The sequence below is a fragment of the Leuresthes tenuis genome, unplaced genomic scaffold (assembly GCF_036924035.1).
Source record: "Leuresthes tenuis unplaced genomic scaffold, fLeuTen1.0.hap1 SCAF_3, whole genome shotgun sequence".
Taxonomy (NCBI): domain Eukaryota; kingdom Metazoa; phylum Chordata; class Actinopteri; order Atheriniformes; family Atherinopsidae; genus Leuresthes; species Leuresthes tenuis.
In genome coordinates, this window is record NW_027325357.1 from 22944771 (window position 1) to 22970640 (window position 25870).

The 25870-nt window shown below is 39.3% G+C and overlaps 1 protein-coding gene across 11 annotated transcripts in view; it reads left to right on the forward strand.

Annotated features, from left to right (window-relative positions):
- The window catches only part of celf4 (CUGBP, Elav-like family member 4), an 83904-nt gene that overhangs the window by 8629 nt on the left and 49405 nt on the right, over positions 1–25870 (forward strand). For all 11 annotated transcript variants that reach the window (XM_072382603.1, XM_072382605.1, XM_072382604.1 and 8 more), the window contains exon 2: positions 18259–18341. In XM_072382603.1, the coding sequence (XP_072238704.1) occupies positions 18259–18341 (83 nt within the window). The remainder of the gene's footprint in view (positions 1–18258; positions 18342–25870) is intronic.

The following is a 25870-nucleotide window of genomic DNA, read 5'->3' on the forward strand; positions in this document are numbered from 1 at the left end:
TGCAGAGGGAGATGGTGCAAGAATGCGTAAAACGACAAGGAGCTCAAGCGGGAGAGAGGGGAGGAGAATTAGGAAGATATTGAAACAGGGATGATGTAAGAGAAAGCGTGAAAAGAGGCAAGGGAGATCCATCGAGGAGAGTTTGGGTGGGGGCTGCACACAAAGACAGAAAAAGAATATAAAGGACCGGAGCGATATTAAAGAGACGGAGCAAAGATTATAGAGACAAAAATTGGAGGAAAGCAGAGATTGTTCAACATCAGGCGTAGAGTGAACCAAAGGAGTGAAAGTAAAATGGAAAGGGCTGAAAAGAAAGGTAGGAAAGGAAAAGGACCGACAGAGATAGAGGTAGAAAGAGTGAGGGACTCCCAGAGACAGATGTCGCCATCTCTGGCTCCGGCAGATTGATAGCTTTTGGCCCAGTTCCATGCCAGGCTCTGACCTCACTGTCCTCTGCTGTAATTTATAGGCTGCATTTTGCCAGATTTAAGCACCACTCTGTGGCCATCATGGCTTGAGAAGGGAGAATGACCTTCCAGAGATGGGAGCAGAATTAGACCCCTGCAGCTCCCTGCTGCCCCGTGGGTAAAGAAGCAAGTGCCCTGCATATTAGCATGATCTCTGACAACATGTTAATGGGACAGGTCTTTCTGTATACTTGTCCTACTCGTGTTTATGTATTTCCTTCCTATCTCATCCTTCATATAAAGTACTAAGTATGTTAATGAGAGGGCACAGTTTGTTAAGTGAGTATGTGAATCATGTGTTTATGAGCAAAATAAATTCTAACTTCATATCAGAACAGAAACGCTTCACATTCATCAGCTGAGAGAATGAAAAGCTTGGATACACTTTATGTGACACTAAAGCTCTTGATTTTAGTCTTGCACAAAGCAACAAAGTCCAGACAATCCATTTTCTCATCTGAAGTACGTTTCACAACCCGAGAACACGAAAATGAAAGATCACAGATATTGTCCTCATTGTTTTACAGAGCAGATCCTTATTGTTGAAGCAAGACAAAAAAATGGAAAGCTCATGGAGATTGAATCAGTTGTTAATGCCCAAAAGGCACCAAACCTTTTTTTTTTTTTTCCAAAGCTAGTGTTTGGTGACACTATACGTGTGCTTGAAATGAGACAGATTTAAGAAGCCTCTCGACTTTAATGTCCAATGTCAAACATTCAAAAAGTTAGCTTTTAACTGAAATGTTGTTAAGTTCTGCTCCTGACTGAATCCAAACCAGTGAGAGAAGCAAACTGGGTTTTTCATTCATTTCATTTAATTTCATTTCATGAATTTTTTGTGAAACTGCTCTACATATTTTCTATGTGTAATGTTGACTTTTTTTTCCTGAGAAGTTTATTTTGTGCCCCTTCACAGTGGATTTTGACAAAATCTATTTGTCTGTTTTTAGATTATTACAGCATAATGCATCTTTTATGATAATTAAAACTGTAAAACATCCCTTATCCTGCTGATCATTCACACTTCCATCCACTGAAGAACACCTTTTAAGCTCCTCCTTACTGCGAGAACAGCTTTCGCTGCTTATTACATAATTAGCTCCTGCCTTCATAAATCATGCTGTGGTTTTGCGCAGACTGTTGGTGCAAATTAAATGAGAGGGACACAGCAAAACTTTACTCTGTGGTTCTTGGAAAGTAAATATGGCTTGTGTGTATCTGGAACGTGGCCCCTTTTAGACCAACTTGGTTGATTAGCTGGTGGGCTCAGCTGGATTTGTGCTTGGCCATTCAGAGCATTAACTCAATGCACAAATCAGCCCAGGGAATGATCTGGACAGAAAGCCTTCAGCAAATTATTACAGATTTGCAATTTAATGGCCTTGGAGGTCTCTCCCAGCCTTACACAGGTTCCCAATGAGACAGACCCTATTAGTTTGGACCTTTAATCACAGAACAGGAGATGGGAATCCAGGCCAAACCTATATGTAACCTGCTTCACTCAGTATGGAATGATTTCATGGGGTTGATAGATAGAGACAGGGAAGTCTGCGTGTGTACAGTTGTGTGTGTTTGTGTGTGAGCGCTGAGTAGTTGATAAGCATTGCATTCCCTGGGGTGACTGTGTGTGTGTCTGCATTTGTTAGTGCAGGGCAAAAATGTGTACATGTATGTGCGAGTGCTCATCAATACCATGGGAACGCACTAGCCGGCAGCAATTAATTTTTGCTAAATAGACTTCACACGAAGTTAGCAAGAGTTTATTTCCATGTTGAAGAAAATCGCAAAACTGGCTTCCTGTATCACTCTTGAAAAAATTTTCATCTATCTGCTTTTTAGATTCACATTTCAGATGAAGATACATTGTAAACATTTGCAATATTTATTGATTTCAGGTGATGCTCTGAACTATTAAAGAGCTGTAAAAAAACTGCTCACTTGAGCCTGTAGATAAAAAGATTTTTGTAATTTACCTCATATTTTATGAATAAATCAGCTGTTAGGTTCAAGAGCCATCCTTCCACGTTTTGGCCCATTAAGAATTTACAATATAAGACATTAACACAGGTGGAAAAAATGCACTTAACATTAAGCAATAACATTTGTGGTTCTACTTCTTATAGACAAATGGTTGGTTTTCCACAAGGTGTTAAAACCTTGTCCCATAGCTATAGTTGCCCTGATTAATGTGCTGATGCAAAATATAAAAACTATCACTCCAATCTTCTTTTCAATGTCCCAATTTGTCCAAGAGGAGGCCAAGCCTTTTAAATGAGTTGGATAAAAGTGACTGCCAAGGGATATGAATATATATAATTATCTGTGTTTGGAGCGCCAACAGAGGGAGTTTAAAACTCAACTGTGTGCGCCAAAGGCTTCATTAGCTTGATGACAACAAAATGTCCCCCCAACTTGCAGACGGAAAGACGCAGGTATCTATAAAGCTATTAACAGCATGAAGTCATGCAGCCCTCTGTAGTCCAGCCTCTATCTGTTTAGGATTAGAAGCTATTTAATCTGCAAATGTTAACATGCCCGTGTGTTAATGTTGTGTTAGTGAATTATGTGGTGATTTAAGAAATGGCTAACTGTTTTGTTGGTCTTACGCATTGACACGTTAGAAAGGAGGGATAACTCTGTTTACTTTACGTATAGAAATCCCTGAGTGACTTTCATCCGTCCTTCCTATAGCGACTAGTGGTCCATGTTAGCTTTACAAACATCTTAATTGTGTTAAATCGAGGAAAAAGGAGGGAAGATTAAAAGCCATTAATGTGTGCTGTGTGAGGGTATGCTATTCCCGGGACGGTGCTTTTGTTCACTTTGGCAAAGCAGATGAGAGAGTTTCACCTTGAAACTCAATGCACACCAGAATCATTGTCATTGTGTGTACCTTAAAAGCTGCTGTCGCTCCGTCTCACTGTTCCATAGACTGTCAAATTTGCTTTGCTCGTCTTTGCATTTTTTTTGTGATAGCCTCTCCCTCCTTCTTACTCTCTTTGCACATCTCTCCCATCTCCTCATGTTTGTCTCTCGTGATTTTCCCTTTGTACCCCATTTCTTTCCACCACTCTCTCTCTCTCTGTCTGTCTGAGCATCAGATAATCTCACTGGGGGAGACTTTAGAGGACTCTCCATCTGTGTATAAATAGCTCTGGATGAATTATTGAGGGACCTGGGGTTGCTAATAATCCCGCAGGACCCATCTGACAATGACACAGAAGATGGAGGGAAAACAATTACGCAGGCTTTCTCCTTCAGCAGAGTGGCAATAGGGTTGGGTGGGGGGACTCAGCGGCCTTTGGGAGCCTCCTCACGGGGCCCAACATCTTGGCTAATAAACCCAATTAAGTCTCCGGAATCAATTGGAGGCCCCGGGGCGTCCTATCTTTTCCTTCCCCGGACGGTGTGCAACAACAGGAAGTGTAATGATTCATGTTCCCCCTTCTGCATTTGGATCATCCTCTCATCTCTATCTTGCAGGTTGGCAAGGCGGACGCGACAGGACAGGATGTCCGCTGAGGCAGGATAATAGGACAGGGAGAGGGAAGGAGAAGAGGGGCAAGTAGAGTGTAGAGAAGAGCACAGAGGAATATTAATACGAGTGTTTATCCTGTAAGTGTTTTACCAGGGGGACAAGACATGGAACCCCTCAAATGAGTAAAAGAGTAAAATAATGGTTTCTTAATATCTATGTATCTACTTTACTCATGATTCCCTGTGATTCTTTTCCAATCCTATCCTACCCTAGTCTAAATTTCCTCATTACAACTTGTTTGCTACAAGGAAACATTTTGTTTAAGGCCAATATTGTCATGAGATTCTGGTCAGAGAATAAAATCACTTACTAAAGCATTCATTACAGGTCTTTGACAGAAAGTGAGCAGATTAATGAAACAAGTTGCATCTAATTCCTGAGGTTTTAATGGATTTTATTTGAAATGTGATCAAAATACAACAGAGATAGAGTACAACCGTTCCCTTTTCAACCATGCATTTACAACCCTTTTTTAAAAGCAACTGGTTAGAGGAGTTGGAGTGAATTTCTTGTCTGTATTCCAATGTTGTCCTTCGCAAGGTATGCCTTTTTTGAGATCTCTCCTAAAGTTCTGATCTAACGTTCCAAAATGAATTTGGACTAGACTGTACACAATAACCTCTGAGGCATGGTGTTATCATATGTGAGAGCATACAGCACTGAGCCATAAAGCTCACACTATCACACATAGCACACTAATTTTACTTAAATTTTACTTGTCCGCAGCTCAGCTCCAGATGGCTGGAACTGATTCCTCTTTAAGGTACAGTTTATGTACAGCTATCCTGAAAACATACCAGCCAAAAATCACATTGTAATTCCTGCATCATATATAGTCTCCAAAAGCCCAGGGATTCCCTGTCCTTTTCTCTTTTTGATTTCCTTTTTTTTCCCAAAAGGTTTTAAAGGCTAGCAATCGTAGAACATCTGTTGTTATTGATGGAATCTGTAGGTATTCAAATGACAATTGGAGAAACAGAATTTCCAGCCTTGACAAGAAAAACATGAAAGAACCATAATATGAAGCTGGCTTTGCTAGTTGGGATCTAAAGCAATTGACAAATTGTTGATACAGTATATTCAGCTCATTTCATAAGTAAACTAAATAGCCGCTGATGAAAAGTTGCTGTTAACAGCAAAGCAAAAAACCAAGAGCAAAAGAGCTTCCACATACAGACATCCACACAATTTAAATCTGAGGCTGGTAAATTCAATTCTAAGATGTGTCTGTGACATACAACTCTGAATGGCTCACTGAACAACATATCCAAACCTGGAAGCACCCAAAGAAAATGACAGGGTTGTGTTTTTCTAGGTTTTTGGGTTTCTTAAAGTGAAATATGCTATTTAAAATGTATATATTGACCCTATTCAGTTGCTTCCGTGATGTACATGAGAGAAACCCAATTCAATGAGAAGATCTCTCAGGTTTAAAGTGCTGTGTAGTCTGCTTTATGAGTATGCGTTTTTAGTCTCCCATGACAGTCTAAACACTATTTTTATATTTTACTATTTTCCACACTGCCAAATACAATATTCTTAAAAGAAAAGCTAAATTGAAAATGAAAAGCTAATTCTTGGTCTCCCAAACATTTCCTGATAAATGGCTGGGATGATTCATCTGAGACTGTATTTGAGACAGATCAAGACATTCAGTGAGTATGTTAGCGATCAGGGAAGTCTCTAAGAAAAGAGCATGTGTATGTTCGAGTATCTTTGTTTTATGTGATACAGCCCCTGTTAGTGTTGCTTAAGAGGATACTTTTCTCTCTGGCATGAGAGCCCAAACATCACGTTAGTCCTTACTGTGTGTGCATAAAGTGTGTGTCTGTGTGAATGTGTACCTTTACATGGGTTTTCTGTCCCTTCCCTCAAGGGGGTAGGGAGTGGGGGAGCGCTGAGTGGGCGACGGTGTGTTGGTGGGGGTGACAGTGTCCTAATGATGCATTTTCTACTCCATTGATTCAGTGGCTCTGCTCTCCAGTAAATCCTTCACATGCAACACATTAAAGCTGGCCCTTTTTCCTCCTTCACCGATCGATTAGCACAGCTTAGAGACGGCCACTCTGAGAAGCAGGGCGAAAGATGGGACTTGTTTTCCCTCGAAACTCAAAACACACACCCACAAGCACAAAATACCATTTAATGGTTAATTTTTCTGTTCTTTTGACCACATTTCTTGTCATGGAAAAAAGGAAATATTATCTTCATCTTCTTTGACATCTTCTATCCAATGCCAAAAAACGTTTAGTTAAGTGGGTGAGGGGAAAAATGTATTTAGTTCATACCAATATCTGCAATATTTCTTTGTTTTATGTTACCACCTCTTACAATTCCAGTGTGCACAGATAAGAGAATATGTAAAGATGAAAGCCCTTTTAAAAAAAAACATAATTTCCATTCCTATACAAGTTCGGGACACATTTTGGGCAAATTGGAGCCAATCTACAAATTTTCACTGTGCTGCTAAAAAGTAACATTCAAACCACTGCAGCACTTAATAAAGTAACAGTTTTGCATGAATAACAAGTCAACAAAATTACTCCTTTATTGTCCTGCTAACATTTGGTAGAGGACAATTTTTCAGAGTATACTCAGACTCAGTTAGGGACTGTAATGTTGAATGTCAGTATATGTTATGCCATTACTTTTTCAATAAAGTGACTTATTAACCATATGTTGAAAAAAAGATGGATTCTCATCACTATTGCTGCAAGGAAATAAATTTAAAAAAAAATCCCCCAAAAATATCCAACATCACTTTTCTCATTGAGGACATTTAATTTTTTTTCTTATTGGTTCCCCCTCACAGTTGTGGGATGCAGCACCACTCACATAAAATCACATCTCCCACTCAGGCCCGTACACGCATAGCCATTTGTTTTTTATGTTCAGTAGAGCACAAAGACACCGCCGTAGGTCACCAAAAACTTTTAAGCAACAATGCAGGGTAATGTTACAGGACCTAACTCGAAACCTGTATGTCACTGAATACACAATAGGACATTTGTGATCAACAAACATACATAAAAAAGACAAAATAACCAAAAAAAAGCTAAATGTTCTAGTTTATCTGCAACATGGTCTGTTTTTCTCTGATTTAGTGTTTTGAAGCATTTGAGTGTGGCATATGTGTGAAATTAGTGCCCCGTGTAGTATTTCAAACAAGCAGAGAACTTTGGCATGAAATTTGCAAAACTTGACCTGACACTTTCAATTGAAAAGAACTTATTTCAATGTTCGTCTGAAACGGAAGTGAAGTGTTTAACTGAGAGTTCATTTGTGAAGTGGGGATGATAGCAATAAGGTTATACTTCAACTTCAATTCAGTCTTTGATAAATAGCATAACATGGATGAACACACTGCTACTCTGGTGTATTTCCTGTGAGTCATGACACAGAGCACTAAAGTAAATGTCTGGAGTATATAAACGTGTTTCATTAGTTCTAGTTACTCTAGAACTCAACCCCAGCTTCAATCTGATTTACAACCTACACAGAGCAGAGGGAGAAATTATCATAATACTATCCTATTATTATCTTAAACCTGCACATCAGCAACTTTACCGACAGAGCCAAAAAAAAAAGAATATAACACATCACAGATCAAGAAAGCTAATTGGTTATCACTTATCAGTTCAGAAACAATGAAGCTAATTCTGCATCTGTTTGTAATCCTGTTTTTTCTCTGTGCTCTCTCCAGCAGTAAAAGCCAGACTGACATTTAGTCCTGTCCTTATTCATATATTTGATCTATTCCTTCAATGTCATTGTCTTAGGTCTCTTCGATGGATCTGCCAAGGTGTTTATTTCCATTCAACTTTGTTTGTCATGACAGTGTCTTCTTTTTTTTTTTACTTTATGCATTGTGGTGAAAGGATGTTGTCTGCCGGCAACATGGTACCATAAAGCAAAACATGTGCTACTGGAATGGCAACCAAAGTCGTGAAATGCGGTTAGCTGGCACTCCAGGGCAGTTTTAGGCCAAGGAATATGCATGACAAATGTTGGTATTCATAAAAAACAGTTATAAGGCTCACACACTCCTCTCATGCTGCTTTGGATTTAAACAAAAAAACAAACTCAACTCAATATTCAGCCAGAACATGAAAAATTAGTTTTATTTGACAATTTTCCCCTCCTTATCTGAGAAACTCATTAAGTTCAACTTGAAGTCACTTTTATCATTAAAAATTACTAAGTCTTGCACTTTTAAGAGTAGAAAAATGTAACTGGTGTACAGCAGCAAACTCCTTTGAGATTTTTCCTTGGTTATTAACATTTGTCTTTTCTTGCTCTTTAGTTCCTTCAGTACCATGCTCATTGAGTGCTCCTATATTATAGATTCTTCTTGTTTCCCTGAAGAGACGACTGAGGTATCTGCTAATACTCACCTATGAAAGAGCTGGGCTGCTACAGTAATTCAAACCATTACAAATTAATTCACCTCTTATTTCATAGCACTGCTCCTCAGTCCTGCCTCACTTAGCTGAAATTATATCATGCTTAAGACCAGCAGTGATTAGTCTCTGAAACAGCTACTAAATCTTTAAAGCTTGTTTTAGTCTTTTGAAAAATTCTTGATGTAAGTGGGGTTTTTTTCCATCTGTTCACATCGAGCAGAGTGCTTTTTTTATATAATCAGATTTTATAGCTGCCAGTCAAAGATCATAAGATGATACAGGAGAAAGTTGTTTTGTTCTTGGAGATCTTGGCCATGTCCCCTAAAATAGCTTCTGTCCTTTGTCTCTTTTTTCCATGGTGAGTAATGATCTGAAAGGTCAGCAAAGGTGACGGGGATATGAATGACTTTTGCTCACTCTATTGAAATACTATTCCTCGCAGCACCAAAACTCAGGGGGCTTGAATGGGTTTTACACTTTGATAGTAGATTTTATTAGATACAATAGTTAGATACATTTAACAAAGAGCAGTTTTCAGTTTTATTAAGTGAATAACATTTATTCCACAGCTGATCAAATTTGTTTTGCTGGAGGTCTCTTCCCGTCTTCCTCTCTTCTGTCGCCCACTACCCTGTGTATGCACAGGACAAGGGAGTGCATCAAAGTGAAGATCCAGTGTGATCCAGTAATGTTGTGTACTATTTCACTGAACTAAACTGGACTGAATTAGACATAAGCTGAATTAACTGCCTTGAACTGGATTACAAATGGACTGATTTGGACTGTGCTTTATTAGATTTATATTTAAATTGTTTTTCTGTGTAGTGCCCTGAGAAGACCTTTGTTGTGACCTGGTGCCATATAAACCAGCTGAATTGGTTTGAACTGAACTGAATTAAATTGAACTGGAATGATTCAAATTAAATGTAATGGTTGGTAAATTCATATCAGACTTTGGCGAGGTTATTTGCTCCTTTACTGATTGATCATTTTGTTTCCTGGGTCTATAAGAATGAGTTAGATGTTGTGATATTCATAAGTATTCAAAAAATACTTATAATACATCAAATATGAAATGACATTGTTTAATAAATAATATTACATTATTTTTGTCATACTGGAAATTGCTGCAGTAACTTCTGTCTGAAGGAGTCTATTTTATCTCCAATCTCTCCAAGGCACCTTCCTCACTCTGACAGCTGCTCTGATTGGTCAACTGGTACCTTGTAGTAGAGATGGGCTAATTTGGCATATAATCAGCTTTTCAGAGAACTCTCGTGGATCACAGTATTGAATGAATAAATAAAACCTGTCCAAACTCTCCTACAAGGTTTTCATTACCATGATTGGGCACGGATCCTGCTGTCATGGCACCTGAGCGCTGTGAACTGGAAAAAACTGACAGACCAGGCTGAACACACTTTTTGTGTTTTATTTTGGTTTAATTTCAAAATCAGATATAAACCGCTGTCATAGTGAGGGACACGGTAAAATTGCAGTCAGATAATCTTTTAATGCAACACCTATTTGTATCCCTATTTTGCTCTGACTAGTATTCATTCATAATGAAGCTAAAAGACTAAAACTTAATGAGCTATTTCCCAAATACAATAAGTAAGGAAGTTTCATCTTTACTTTGACCCATTTTAACAGTAAATTCAAGAGCCTTTGCACTCACAAAAATCCAGTTAGAACATTCTTGTCTTAAGATCAATCTTTCAAAAAGGAGAAAAAAAATAATTCCTCTGTTTATTGAGCAAACGGTGTCCTTGGTCAACCCTTTCAGGTGGAGATAAGTGTGAACAGAGCTGAGGTAAATGGAGACATGGGGATTTCTATTGACTGACTGAAATTGGACAGCCTCAAACAAACTTTTATGACAAAGTTTTGCGAGGCAGAGTTCCAGTCCAGTGCAGCAGTGATTCAGCTGTGCCATGGATAAAGCTTTTTAATGCTATTGACTCTTTTCAGGCTCATACCAAGATGTTCTGAAATATTTAAATGATCACTGGGAGTTTCTCCACGTCTGTGGCTGGGAATAAAAGGGGAGAGAGAGAAGGGAGCTTTTTATGTCAGCCTTTTACACTCCCTGAATTAATGGGCACAAGATAATTAGAGGATTCTGTGCAATAACATTGTCTCTCAAGTTTTCTGGTCTTGGGTGGCATCAGGCAATGCATGATGGTAAAAAGTAATTTATGCATCCAATAACAGTACAAAGGGCTAATTCAGGAGAACTTTTAATTCTGTTAAAATTGTAATTAGTGTCAGGGGAGAATTCAAAACCTACAGTTCCTCAATCAGAGCCACACCAATAAATATCACAGAGGTCAAGTCACAACCAAGTTCAACCAAGAGTCAAACATTCCAATAATCTGTGTTTTTGTATCAAAGGTCAAATGTATTGGATTTAGTGACATCTATCACTGAAGTTGCAGATTACCACCATTTGAAAATTTCTCTTCTTCATCTTACTATTGTCATATATGCCTCTTTTATACACACTCCATATTCCCATCAGTGTGTTTCCAGCTGCTTCAGTGCAATACCTTCACAACACCATAGGCTTATGCACAAATTTTGAAATTGGCTAGTGTTAAACTGCTTTGTTTTATTTGTTGAACATTAATTCAAACAGATAAATACATTGAGGTAGAGGCCTCATTGAAAATTCAGCGAAGCAATTGATGTCATAACATACATTGTGATTGAACTCGATATATGCAAAAAAAAAACATTTTACAGTATTAATGCAGTAGGAGGCTGGGAAGCTTTGGAGGATGAGTTTAGAATCTCCTATAGTCACTGTACAAGTGACTGTGATGAGCACAGAGCAGGCAGGATGAGTGAACGATGAAGATTACCATTTGGGAAGAGACCATTAGAGTGACTTAAGAGAGAGACTGTGTTGATATCATGTTTTCTCTCGATTCATGCAAGCACACATGAGCCCCTCTGGATGCTGGATGATCAGCACAAAATTAATTTGGCAAAACACATCAATAGTAGCTTCAAACAGAGGAATGTGTGATGTAAGGTATGAAACTTTGAGTGGTGGCATGCATGTCACTTTTCCATTTAATTCAAATCATAATGAAACTTCTCTGAAAGTCCCATTACTGTTGTGTCATTCTCGGAAAACATTATGATCTGCTTCCTTAATAATTCAGCTCTTCAGAGGATAGATGCGCTGACTATGGAATATGATAGAGCAGCAATGATGAAAACTTGTCGTTACGTATTAGCACCCGATTCATCATTGGAAAAAAATCTCAAGAGACCAACCGAGAAAGTATACGTCCCAAAAAACTGAAGACTCTAATGCTTTGAGCTACTTGGATATGAGGAACTGTTGAGTCAATGATCATATAATTTCAATTAAATTTAAACCCAGTTAAGACACCGAGTCATGACATAAGTCTTACCAGGGCACCCCGTCTAGAAAGACCAGGACCTCACAATGTCACAGAGAGAAACTGGCAGGAAAGATGGATCCTTAAAGAGACAAGAGGAAGACTGCATAAAACTTGAAATGAAAGAGCTCCCTTCAGCTGATTTTAGTGTGAGGTATTCTGCTATTCTTACATTTGAAAAACTATAGCATGGCGGAAAACCTATTCTGATCCACAGTCCTAATCAGAAGGAGGAGGTAATGCATGGCTAAGCCCAGGCAGCCTCCAGAGGTACAAAAAAAGATACCACTTGTGTGTGAACCACGCTACCTATGATTGGATGAAAGCCATTATTTTCTGAGCCAAAAACGCTGCTCTGTGCTCACATCTAGCCTTACATCAGTAAAATGACATTCAGTGAAAAAGCTGCATAAAACAAAGTTATTAATACTTCAAATATAGACATAACTTGCAAGTCTGTAAGAGTGTTGGGGCAGTTATAAAGTCTCAGTTATAAAGGCAACTAATTGGGTGACGCAGAGTGAATTCATAAAGGCCTGGAAAGAAAAGGCTGGTGACTAAAACTGACTATGCTTGTCTGAACTACTGAAGGTACTATTTGACTTATAATCATGAGCTGGAGAGAAATTCTATTTGAAAATACTGTTTGAAATTGTGGATAGTGTTGCTCTGTTTCTGCTGTTAGTGTTAACAGGTGAACAGCTTTCCAGAATAATGACTACAGCCATGTTGACTGCATGGTGCTCCACCAAACCAAGGCTTAAATAGCTGAAATAATACAACAGGGAGTGTGCTGCTAATATATTGGTTAAAAAGGTGACAGTGCTTCATAATTCATGACATCATCTTCAGTGACAACAGAGAACTTGATTAAAAAAATCTTTTAACAAGGGTATTAGATATAACTAACATAAAGTAAGTTCAATGACTTAAATTACACCTATTTGAATATAAGGAGGCAAAGTCTTCACATAGTCAACTTTCGGGGAAACTCGTCAAGCCAAGACAGCTCATCAAGTCAAGGTTTTCTAGATTTAACAAGGTCAAAGCTCTGTGTGGTCTAACACAGCTGTCATTTGAATAAGGCCTGGTGACAGTTGGTGGATTTCTTTCTTCTTCCTTCACCAGAAAGTTATTCAGTCTCCTCCATTCCCTTGCTGCTTTCTTTCATCTTCTCTCCTTCCCCTCCCCATACTTTTCACTGTCTCTCACTCTTTTTCAGTTTCTCTCTCTCGGTGGGTGTGTGTCCCTTTAGGGTGTCTGCAGCAGTTGAGATAAGAAGCGAGTGTAGGACACAGGGGGATGGTGTTCACAGAAGCTAGGTGATCTTATCTACTCTCCCTCTCCCTGTCTTTCCGAGCATCCCTTGCTGTTCTGCTTTTCTTCTCTGCTGTTCTCCTCCCCCTCTTTCTTTTTGCTCTTTTGCCATTCCTTCTCTCTCCCCTCATTCCTCTCTCCATTTCTCTCCTCTCACACACATTCACTCAGATCCCCTCTGCGCTACTGTTGATTTGAATTTAAAGTGATGGGAAACTAAATTGGCAGCATTGACAGCTGAAACAAACAGCTTATCTCTCTCTCCTGGGCCAATATGGGTCTTAGTCAGATACTAGTGCCGCTGCCAACCTCTGACTTGTGACAGTGATGATAAATTAAGCATTTGTTGACTGTCACTTTTCATGTTTGTATATATGAATGTATGTGTCTGTGTTTCAACATGTTAGCGTCATTGTCTTGGCCATGCATGTATGACTATAAGAAAAAGTGGAGCCTTAGTTTTTAGAAGTCCCTTCAAAGCCCAATTTTGATGTAGTAATAGAAAGTACACTTTATACCCCAAATTTGAACTTTTTTGCAAGTACTCAACACTTGTAATTTGTTGTACATATACCAAATATAATGATCATACAGAATATCATGCATTAATCCACAGTTTATCTCAACCAGGGTCATTTTACCCCACAGGGTATCATTGCAGTTACAATGGGGTAAATCCTAGGATGGCTAATATCTAAGCTTGATTGAGATCCCAGAACTTCAGTGCTATAAAGGGATAATATATCCACTTGTATATAATCAATAGTAATGTATATAATACACTAAAATCATGATATAATTTATTTTACCAATTAAATTGAGTAGAGAAATGTAATTGCCTGGATCATGTTCCCTACAATCTTTTTTAAGTGCCTTTACTGTGTGCGCAAGCTAACCTTAGCCAAGTGCTGTGACTAAAGCTGCAGAGATGCTAGCTTTTAACTTGGCGTATAATGGTTACTTTAAATTTCCTACATCTATAGTGCACACACTGAAGCAATGTGTCTGCCCTAATGCACTGCACACATGAATGGCAAAGGCAGTGTAGGTGCACCATCTGTATGACATCTCATACCTTCTGCACACTGACGAATGTACTTGCTAAAATAGCTTGCAGAGAGCTGCAGAAATAAAGTCCAATGGTGTGTTTTGTCTACAAGACATAACTTTCCTGAGCTGTTTATGTCAGATTTTCATTGTGAAAGTCTGATCAGTGTTTGAAATTGTTGTTGATAACCTCTGAATGTTGATGTGAGGCTATTCACTGTAGGTAATGAAGCCCATATCTGTATTTTTCCCTTCTACATTTTGGTTACACTTTTATTGGGTAAATTTTGAATTTCATTAGGAATTATTATACAGTATGAGGCCTCTGATGGCCTTCTGGTTAAATTATTTTGGGGAATGGGCTGATTATGCTTGATGCAATAATTGTTTTGTGCTAGCGAATTGTGACATCAACACAACACCATAACCTTCTATACCAGTGCTTCCGGCGTGCTGGACTTACCACAGCTGACATCCTAAACAGCAGGTGCCACACCTGAGTCAGTGGTACTGCTACAAAGCAGGTATAGCACCTAAAGAAGCTGTACAGGAAGCACACTGTTCGTATACAATCACAACTAGTCTGTTTAAACCAAGAGTTGTGACCTACAGGAGTTTTGGACCACATCAAAAATGGTCGAGAACATCAACAATAATGTAAAATTATGTTCACAACACAGACGTTGTTTAAACATGTTGTTTGACCAAACATGCAGCTATATATCCACCCACTATCAATAAAATTATGTTAGCTTCTTACCTGACCCTGCAGAAAAATAGTATTTGAAATAATCTCTGTATCAATTACCTACTGGATAACATATTTACACATGACTAATAACCTGCAAAACAGCAAAAGGATAACCAAAGTAATGGTGCTGCACTGGTGACAGTAGCTGTGGCTCTGAGCATTTTGTGTCTTTCATTGTATATTTCTGAGATCTTCCTGTGAGCTTTTTTTCTGTAAAAACACTGATAGAAACTTTATTTCTGTGCTGGTTTGGATGTAATGCTGCTGGAATAATTTGTTTGGATAGTGTTTATTTACATCTGTTATGATGCTGTGATGTTATGATGAAAACTGACTTGAGTTTTCCAAAGCCCATGTAATGTCCATATAAGACCCCAAATCAAGATGAGTTGAAGGAAAAAGGGAAAACAAAATGATTTCTTCTTGAGTACTTTAGAAGTGACATTTTGGTGCTCGAAGGCCTATATTTTGTTATCTGAAGTCACTACCAACTGAAAAACTCAGAAAAAAACAGGGCATTTTGTTTTAGACCCCATGTATCATTTCAATTAGCTGTTCAGATTGCAGGACAAATCTTATATCACTTCACAAGGCACAAGATCATCCAGTCCAATTTGTCATAATCTCCACCTAACTTCAACAGTAAATTATCTTGCTTTCAATGAACGTCAGAAGAATTGAAACTTTTCCAATTCTTTTCTTCTTATGTTGTAAGTTGAAACTGTTTTGCCTTTGCTTTTTGCTTTGTTATTAACATCAAATCTAAGCACTGATTATATAATCCACTTAACATAATAAATAAATTAATTTATAGTGCTCTACCAGTACTCCGTTTAATCTTTTATGTCCCAACGAAGAAATCTGACTTCTAACTGATGTTGACTTTCTTTTTTTTTGCTGTCTGTTTATTAATAGTGACATCCATTTAAATAATAAACACTGCTAAAATATTGGTCATATTAGCAACATTTCTTATTGTTTGCCATTCAAAAATCAAACAGAATACAGAGGAATGAAGCGACAGTGGGTTAGGGATTAGGGTGAAATTACAGTTAAAAAAAATACAGTGAAATTAATACGTTTATGGAGCCAATATGTGACCGAGAAATGATGACGTTAGTTCTTGGTGGTGTTATAAATCAGCCAGTGGCTGTTACTTGACAGGACCGTGCCCAAAAGAGGGATTGGTTGCCTGCCAGCTGTCCAAGGTCCAAATAAGACCTTAGGGTCTTTGATGAAGCCAGTGTAAGTATTATAAAATACAACTGCCAATCAAGTATTTATTGTATGCTTTCTCATATTGTAATAATGTGCTCCAAAGGGTTATTAAGTACTACAAGTCAAGTCTTACAAAAGGCAGACCCTGATGAAGAGAGGGTGGAGTGAAGTCCAGGGAGTCTCACCGCCCAAAAACGATCTGCTCAATCATCTTGTAAATTGATGGGAGAAAAAACAGGTGCCGTGGTGTCTATCTGTGTTACTTTGACCAAAGCACATCACTAATATTTCAAAAAGACTTCTGCAAATGATGTCAGCTTGTGAAAAAGAGCATATGTTTTTCCTTTTTAACATTTAAAAAACACTGTATTGGAGTCTTGTCACTGTAATGCTTTTTTGCTTCGATCTAAAGAACTATACATATTTCTTTCAGTGTCAAAACTACGAGTGTCAGGCACATGTATCATAGGCACTGGTGTATCATAAGGGACAGTGCCAGCATGTAGCATTAACACAACAGCCACTGAGAGGACGAGAAGGTAGCAGAGCTGTCAACGGCCAGCTCCCACTCCACCTAATGAGAGAGAGGCCCATTAATTAAAAACACCAACAGGCTGTGCTCCCCAGTGTCCCACCATCAGGACGACCTGGGGTTAAAGACACAGTGCAGAGAGGATGGAAAGCATGCTGCTTCCACAGTACATGGTGCTGCCCTCAACAATAAATGGCCCAGAGTATTCAAGAAGAAAAAAGCCAACCACAAATGGGAAGCGCTATTAGAAGGGGGCGGTTTCTTTAAACTGCACTGTGTTTGTGTCTTTGGGGGAAGCGGTCTATGATAATCATCTAATGCTTAGCCCTTGATGTTCACAGGACAAACTGTGGCTCTTTTGTCTCTTTGTGCTTGCATTTGCTGCGTGGCAGCAGGGAACTGTTTGCCAAAGCCCACATGCAGACGTCTGTAGTTTCAAGCAATGAAAAAGATATGTTTAAATCTGTACATGAGGAGTTTTTTTATTCCCACTGTCCTAGTGTTTATATGCACCTCATTTGTTCACCGAAATATTTACTTTTTCAAAGAGCTGCAAATGCTGCTAAAATCAGTTTCATTGCGCAAGTTCTCTCTAGGATGATTTATTTTTTCCCATGTGGAGAATTTAATTTGATTAGTTTATATAAAGAAGTGTGTTTGTGTGTGTATGTGCACGAGTGAGGGGAGTGCAAGCAAGCTAAACACCTGCGTGTACAATATGAAATTGTGTTTTAACACGGTAGTCTTTTGTGCAGTTGTCTTTGTAAGTGTTTTATTAAACTGTCAAGCACATGAATCATTAGCCTTGATCTGTAGATTGACAGCTTGTCAGCTCTCTAACAGTGGCGTGTGCCTCACTGTCAACAGAGGATGGTGAGGGAACAGCTTACATGCTCCCCACGGCTTCTTCGTCTTCTGTGCTTCTTGCGTCTCCATCTTCTTTCCACCCCTGCATGTCAGCCCGGGTGCTAACAAAACCAAAGATTGTGGGTAGTCTTGGAACATATGGAGCTGAAAGATGGAGAAATGAAAGGTGGAGGGAGGGGAGGGGAGGGGAGGGGAGCTGAGAGAAAGGGAGAAGCTGTCAGACTGTCTATCCATGTCACAGCAGCCAGGAGACTGCGATGGACAAATGGATAACTGCTATTTCAGACTGCCAGGCCGAACGCTCAGTCAGATCTGATGTGTTGATGTGGCCACAGTGGCTCTTGTGCAGCAGGATGCACCAATCGTTACACCTCCATGCAATATTCGGTCTCTCTTGTTTCTCTTCTGCATTTGTATATACAGAAATATTTTGTTTGTTCAGTCATTGAAATGCAGTTCATTGTGCACAAACACGCATAGGCACCAACACAAACACGAGTGAATTCCCTGTGCGACCATGTGGACAGGCTTTCAGAGATGTGGCTGCAGGCTTTCCGTGTGTGTTTTTGTGTGTTTTGTCAGTGTGTTGAATTTGGCTATTCGCTGATGATTGGTGCAGCCTCCTCCCATAGCTGTCTCTCCTTCCTTGCCCCCAGTTCTCATAACATAATCAGGTCTTTCTCTTTCTTCCTCTTTTTTTTTCAGGCTGTGCCTTCCTCACCTACTGTGCCAGAGAGTCAGCCCTGAAAGCCCAGAATGCATTGCATGAGCAGAAGACCCTGCCAGGGGTAAGTCATACATATGGAACGCCACGTCGACCAAGAAGTTAAATCTTACATAAACCTTTCTTGGATTTACTCACAGACAAAAACACAGATGCTTATTTTAACAAGTAATGCCTTATATTTATTTCAAATCAAGGTGGAATCTCCATCCTTGTCATGCTGATCATGCACTGACTGTACAACAGACATGAGCAGAGCCCTTCTTTCTTTTGTACCCCCACACCCTAAAAACATACTCCTTTCACTACCTCACTCTCTCTTTACTCAGTCACATCCACACAAACCCAAGGAGAGAAACCACTCAGCATCACATCATAGGCATACTATTTATAGTCCTTCCTCCAGTTTGTGTAAATGAGTGTGCGTCCGTGCATGTGCATGCACCCGTGTGTGTGGGCAAATGCGTGAGTTAGACAGACAGAGATGAAAAGTGGGAGGGTGGCTACATGTAGGCTCCTTCTACATTCGTGTGCACACTCTATATTGTGCCACAGACTGGCAGCGGCACGAGTGTGCGTCGTGAATGTACGTATATCACGACGGCGCATCTTCACGACAGATGTTCACATGCTGAGGATGTGATTAGTCACATGTACAGTGCAGATGGATGCAAGCCACAAGCGTTTGAATGCTCTGCTTTCATTCATACATGATAGAGTGAGGGAGCTTTGACACTGTCATACAGGAGAAGTAGACATTCATTCATTAGCAGAGCGTGTATCTGAGCTTGAGGGATCATGTGCAATGTGGGTATTTTTCTTTAGTGTATTTGTGATGATTATGATTATATATTTGTGTGTGGGTGCGTGCATGCGTGTCTCTGTCATACTTTTTGACTAGTATGTGCATGCTCATGAATGTTTGCGCATGCACATTATTGTGTTGCACGCACTGGCTCTGTTTGTGTGCGTCTACGGGTGTAAGGAAGTTTTGATGCGTTTCTGTCAGGCCCGGCTCGGTTTGCTCTGTTCGTTTTTAATGACGCCTCCAGGGAAGCTGACAGTCGCCGTGTTGAGCGCACAGCCTTTGATGTGAGTGATTATGACATCACAGACGTGCAGTCGAGAAGAGCGGAGGAGTAGGGATCCGTGCTCTAAGTTTTCTTTTTTTTTTCACTTCCCACTGGCATATTATTCAGAGAGAAAGACGGAGGGGAGACCGAGACACAGGGAAAGAGAGGAGGAGAGATTAAATATTTGACCAAATCCAGAATGCGATTTTGTGTTCACATGAAGTATGCTACTGATTCATATTCTTGCCTTTGTTGCCATTGTTTGACATGAAAGTGAATATTTGTGCACGGAAACAACACTATATTTGGTTTCTACATTATTATACATTAATAGTAGATAATAGCCACAATCAGCCATATTCTAAAGAAAAAATCTAATTAGCAATGCCTTTCGAGGCAGAGGACAAACTAAAGTTTGCATTTGATGTATGATGCGTATTATGTAAACTAAAATAATGTCACAGAACAGACCTAGATACTAAACAAACCTTTATACAGAGCACTTTGGAAAGCAGAATGGGACACTGTCTTTTGTTGCTGGAAGAGGTAAAGCCAGCAAAATAGAATAAATTAGTTCATTAAAAACACAGCGAGGACTTGGCCCTGGAAAAGGCAGTGGGACATTTTATGATGCACAATTACTCCGTCTTTCCACCATTTCTTAATTTCTTTCCCTATGCATCTATCTTGTATCTTCCGTCCCTCACAAGCAAAAAACAACTAAAACCCTGCAAATGAAATCCCATTTGTTACTCTTTTTCGTGCCCATATGCACTTTTTATTGTCAAAGTTGTTCCCTTACGTTTAAAACGTTTTCCACAGCCCTTTTTCCTTTTGCTGCTAGGTGAGCTGAGAGAAGAGGGGATTTTGCTTGCCATAGGAGATGCCCATTAAGCATGGTTGTAGGCTGTTCATGTAGCTCAGACAAAGTATGAAGGGCTGCCTTATGTGAATGTGTGTGAGTGCAGCTGAGTGTTTGCAGTGTCAGGAGAGACTTTGGGTGAACCAGCGACAAGCAAAATATGGATGTTAAAGTGACACTGATATTGAATTTCTCATGATAGATGACAAATTGTTTTCACATTCTTCATTCCATTATAGCACCACAAACCACAGATACAGAGGATTATGCTGATGGAGAAGTTTCAGCTAACATAATGAAATCAATTTTTCTGACAACTGACACAGAAACCACATGCTGCTGCATTGTTCGAGGACATTCAAAATTTTTCAAATGTGTCTTTGAAAGTTAAACCAAGTAAGAGGGAAAAACCCATTCTGTTCATTTTAGAGCAAATTAATTACACTTCAAGATGGATTGTGAAAAGTTGATACTCTAATAAGAGCATAGAGCAGAATCACACAATGGGGAGCAAAAACAAAGTAAAGAGAAGTAAGTACTAGGCAAAATATCAAGACAAAAAAAGACGGAAACTGAAACAATTTCAGTTGTGTGGAGCACATTTAGTACCAACTGTTCTCATCAGTTTTTTTTTAACCTTGACATCTGTACAACTGCAAAGGACATCATATCCAATGTTATTGAGTAGGCCAATGATATAGTGAAGGCTTTAAGACATGCATTACCCATTTCTGCTTTTCTTTTACTTATTCATTGTCTAAAACTCTATAAACAGACTGACTGGATCCCTTGTTCCCTCTCGCTTCTTTGATGTTCCTTAATTCATAACCAGAGGCGAGGAAACACAGCTAAATACAATTCCATAATAACTTAGTTTTCAAAACAAAACTAAGACTTTCATGTTTCAGGACCTCATAACTAAGTGCAACTTATTTTTGCTAATGTAACTATATCTACAGAATGATGGATGAAACGGTTACGTTATTAGTGGTATTATCCCCTTTGGAGCTAACTGTTGGTTGGCATTTATTTTTTTTTAGGGATTTCAAAAACTTCAACACTGCCAAGGTAAACTTCTTTTTAGCTAGAGCTTCATACTCTCATCTATAATCTCAACTAACATGAATTCAGGTGACAGTAGCTCGTGGTAGCGGCTTGCAAAAACAGCTGGGTGTCTGTTTTCTATTTCTTCCTCTCCTCTTCCACTCATTCAGTAAGTGGCAACCTGTGTTAAGGTGCAGCTACACCTACCCCAGTATGTTAGAGTGTCAAGCAGGACTGTTTACAGTATTATCATCTGCACATTATTAACACAGTATCAATATTTCATGGTTTTAATATAACACTGATGACCAATACCAGCATACAGTGGCAGCCCTATTTGACAGCAAACTCTCTCTACTGTAAGAAAATGTTATCGCAATGATTATTCTTTGATCATTTTATCAAAATATATTTAAATTCTTTAATGTGCAGAACACAGACGTACAGTTACAACTGTCCCAGTGAGAATGTTTAAGTTTGGAGGCTGGAGGAGCATAAAGTCAAAGTTCTATGGACTTACTGTCAGGAGATCTGTGTTTGAATCCCTGGGTTGGAAAAGAAATGTCCCGCATTGGTACACTTAGGCTTTCAGGGTATCAAACTCCCTGACCTCATTTGGAAGTTTACTCCAGGGAAAATATTACTGATTGAAAACCGCAGATTCAGGACAAGCAATCCAGACACCATCCTTTCCTGTGGAACCAGATTTTTATCCTCAGATTGTTGCTCAGGGGCCCTTGGAAGTTTAATCAATCTGTAAACGTGAGTTTTGTGGACTCTGAGAAGGCTTACGACCGTGTCCCCCAATGTTCCAACCTTGTCTCGTGGCTACAGAATTTGGGTAGTGACCAGAGAATTAGATCATTAATCCATTTGAAACCCCATTTGTGTTGATTTTTTTGTTTACCAGTGTAGCATGTCGAGCAGCAGTGACTTTACCTGCAGAGAACATTTGGTTATGGTCATTTGTTTCAAATGTTAAGTCCATCAAACACTTCTGCATGTTGAAAAACTGTCTTCAGTTGAAAGCAAAAACAAGGTGAATATGTGAAAAAAGTGACCATAAAAGTTAATCTATTGCAAAATATCATCAATGAAAAAGTTGTGTATCCTTGTTTGGGATAAACAGTCTCTGGGCATATGAAATTAGTATTAAATTGGGCTCGACCCAAACGCCAGGCCTTGATGTCATCCTTGTGATCCTGCACTCTAGTTTCAGGCTACAGCAAGAGGCATTTAAAAGCTCCTCTATTGATTCTGGCAAATCTCCTCACAAGTGGGCGGATGTGTTTTAATGTGCACATGTGTGTGTGGTTGTGTGTTTATGTGTGGGTCACAGGGTGGAGTTGCAGAGTTAGAGCTTGTGCAACGTTTGCACAAACCGCAGACTACAAATACCCACCAGTGAATCCTCCTGCACACATCTTAGTTCTAACACACGCAAAAAGTGAAAAAAAAAATGGATCTGGCATCCACTCAAACATACTGCCAAGTATACAGTATAGGTCAGGGCACTGACATATGCCCCTGCACACCAAAAAAAAACATGTAATTCTGAACACTTAGTACCCTGTTCCAAGTTAGAAAATAAAACATACAAATACACACATTCAGGTGCGGTACAAAACACTCCACTGATACTCCCAAAACACTCATATTCCAAACCCTTCTCTTGTAACTGCAACACAACACTCCTCGTAAACACTTCCATTCAACAACATGATACCATGATACACGTAGAAAGAGAAAGAGAGGGAAAGAAAGAGGGAGAAAGAGAGAGGGAGAGAGGGAGAGAAATACAGCGTTGATTGACTCTCACTGTAATAGTGAGCCAGATGAGAAAATATAGAACACTGTGAATCAATGCGTCATTTCAGAGCACTTTAACACACACACACACAACACACACATAAACACACAATGTTTTCGGCCTGGGGGCAAACAAACTTCAGAAAAGACAGGACAGCAAATGAATAGCAGAGGAGAGGAAAGTGGAAGGAGTGGATGATGGCAGACTGGGGAGAGTGGGTGGATGGAGTGAGTGGGAGGAGAGGTATAGTCGAGGTGCCTCAATACCGACTGATTTGTGTCTGTTTCTTTTTTCAATCCCCCTTCTGTCAGTTGAGATAATGCCAGGGCAAGAAATCCATGGCATTGATTGGATCCTGCGACCCAGTTTCATGGCAGCTTTTTCTCAATAAGTCGCCCTCATTGGTCAATAACTGCTGGGCTCCCCAGGTAAAGTGGGTGAAGAGGTGTTTGAATGGTGGTGGGAGGTTAGACGGTACTCTTTTATGATTTGCCTATGCATGCACAAGCACACTAGTTCACTCTTTTCTTCTAGATTTTAGATTAGTGGTGCAGTGTTCAGGAGGCATAGCCTCACGTCGACTTGACTAATGCCACTGACTGTGGAGCTAAAAGTCCCCTCCCTCTCCCCAAGCCATCACCTCATCAACCATCCTAATCGCCCATATCCAAAAGAAAACCATTTGCCACATAACGTGCTCCACTTAATCAATACACAGTCAATGACAGAATGCTGGAATGAAGCACAAGCAAGTTTTAGCTAAAACAGCTCCAGCTTTTAAAATCAATAAGCACATTCATATAACAAAGACAAAGATTTTTGTGTACTCAGAAACCTAAGGAGTAACTTATTAGAAGGGGCAGCATGGTTTGGCAACAAATTAATTAACAGATTTTGGGTCCAATCCAGAGCAAAGCTTCTGCATGAAGCAGTTTGCAGGCTGAATCTGGCAGGTCATAAGCCTGCAATAAAAATCCAAATGACTTTGCCTCAGTGGACAGTAGAAAGGCAGAAAGAGTTTCAGGAAATAGTGTTCGTAACAATTTCAGTTCTAAACACTGTTTGATGATCAACCCATCACAGTTAATGAATTTTGTAAATTTTCTTCGAAAGACCTATAAAGGGAGTAAGGTTTACATACAACATATGGTGCCATTCTCATAGTTTTGTGCACCTTTGTTTGAGGGCCTTTTGTGATTTGGATAGCCCCTTCAGTTCCAGTTAAGGGGTATCATAATGCTACAATATACAAATATATGCCGGACAGTAGGGTGATTCCAGCTATTTGACATTAAATTGACAATAGCTCATTTGTTCTTTCAAGAAGAAGATGCTCTTGAGTGCAAACCCTAGGCAAAAAATACGTATGGAGTGGAAGAACATAACTGTTATAAGTGGCTCAGAGGCATTGACCTAAAGTTCAATAAACATCCTAATGATGAACTGTATCCAACCTTTGACTGGAGGTGGACATTACAACAGATTAATGCCTGTGGTTTTGGTTTTGATTGATTAACTAATTGATTTCTGTCATGAACTACACAGTGTCTAGTCCATATGAGCCTAAGCTGCCATTACTGTTTAATCCAACCGAACCAAGTGCTCGTCAGGTTGTTGAACAACAACTAAAAACCCCTTTGTGATATGTTGAGAACATCAAAATTAAATGCCTTAACCCACATCCACTTCATACTGTGGGTTAGAAAGTATTCAAGACTCTGCTCCTTTCCAATGGTTTTATTTTATTTTTTTATTTTATTTTATACAATTCTTATGCCCTGCACCATTTTACAATTGTGAACATTTACTGCCTCTCACCCCTCTCTATGATGGTACACAATTAGATAAAATTATTTTGTACAGATCTAAACACTGCCTCCTAACATGGCTGGATGGTGCATCATAGTAACTATGTTTCGTAAACATAATGCCTAACATCTTGTGATGCTTTAATGTGATGCTCACTATTTTTGGATGTCCTCATACTTTTGCCATCCAGGACAGTTTTAGTTTAACCCCATGTGGTATTTAACATGAATGGAGCTATAATTTTAACCTCATTAGCAGCCTACACCCCATCCTTTGTCATATGAAGTCTGAATGCCACCATTATCATTATGCTTTAGGCCTGATGTTCCACCTCCCATTGCCAAGTGGAGTTTGAGCAGATTGTACAAATGAGAAGTATTCATCTGCCTTGAGGCAGTAGATCACTGTAGCTCAATAAGCCAACTAATTTCAGAAGTGGTGCATGTTACCCACTGGGTCAATAGATTGATGATCCATATGTGAAATCACACATCTTTTTACAACTGAGCAACACTGTAGTGCATGCAATGTGTTGGTGATAACCCAGTTCTAAATGTTAATCCCATTTAAAAGGGAGGGTTTGAATACTGGCGAGGAGCATAACAATTCCAGAATTCTGAATTTAGAAACACCCCCCACCTCCCCACACACACATACACACACACACACTCCTACTTATCATTGTGACACGTCTGTTGGTATATTTATAAATATAATGATTTCAAATTGCAGTTATTCTACCTTTGAAAAGTGAAACTGCAATAAAATTGTTGGTCCTGGAAATGATGATGAGGATAAAAAAAGGTTCTTTACCACCAGCTGCTTTGCAAGTGTGAAACACACTTTAAAGAAATGGATTGAACTGTTTGAGCAATTCTTTACACCTCTTGTAAGTGCTATGATTAGGTGATCCAAATGTTTTCACATTTGCACCTAAAGTAAGGCAGCAGTTTTAAAGATTTCTGAGGTGCCATGCTCTTTTAAGAATCTCACCC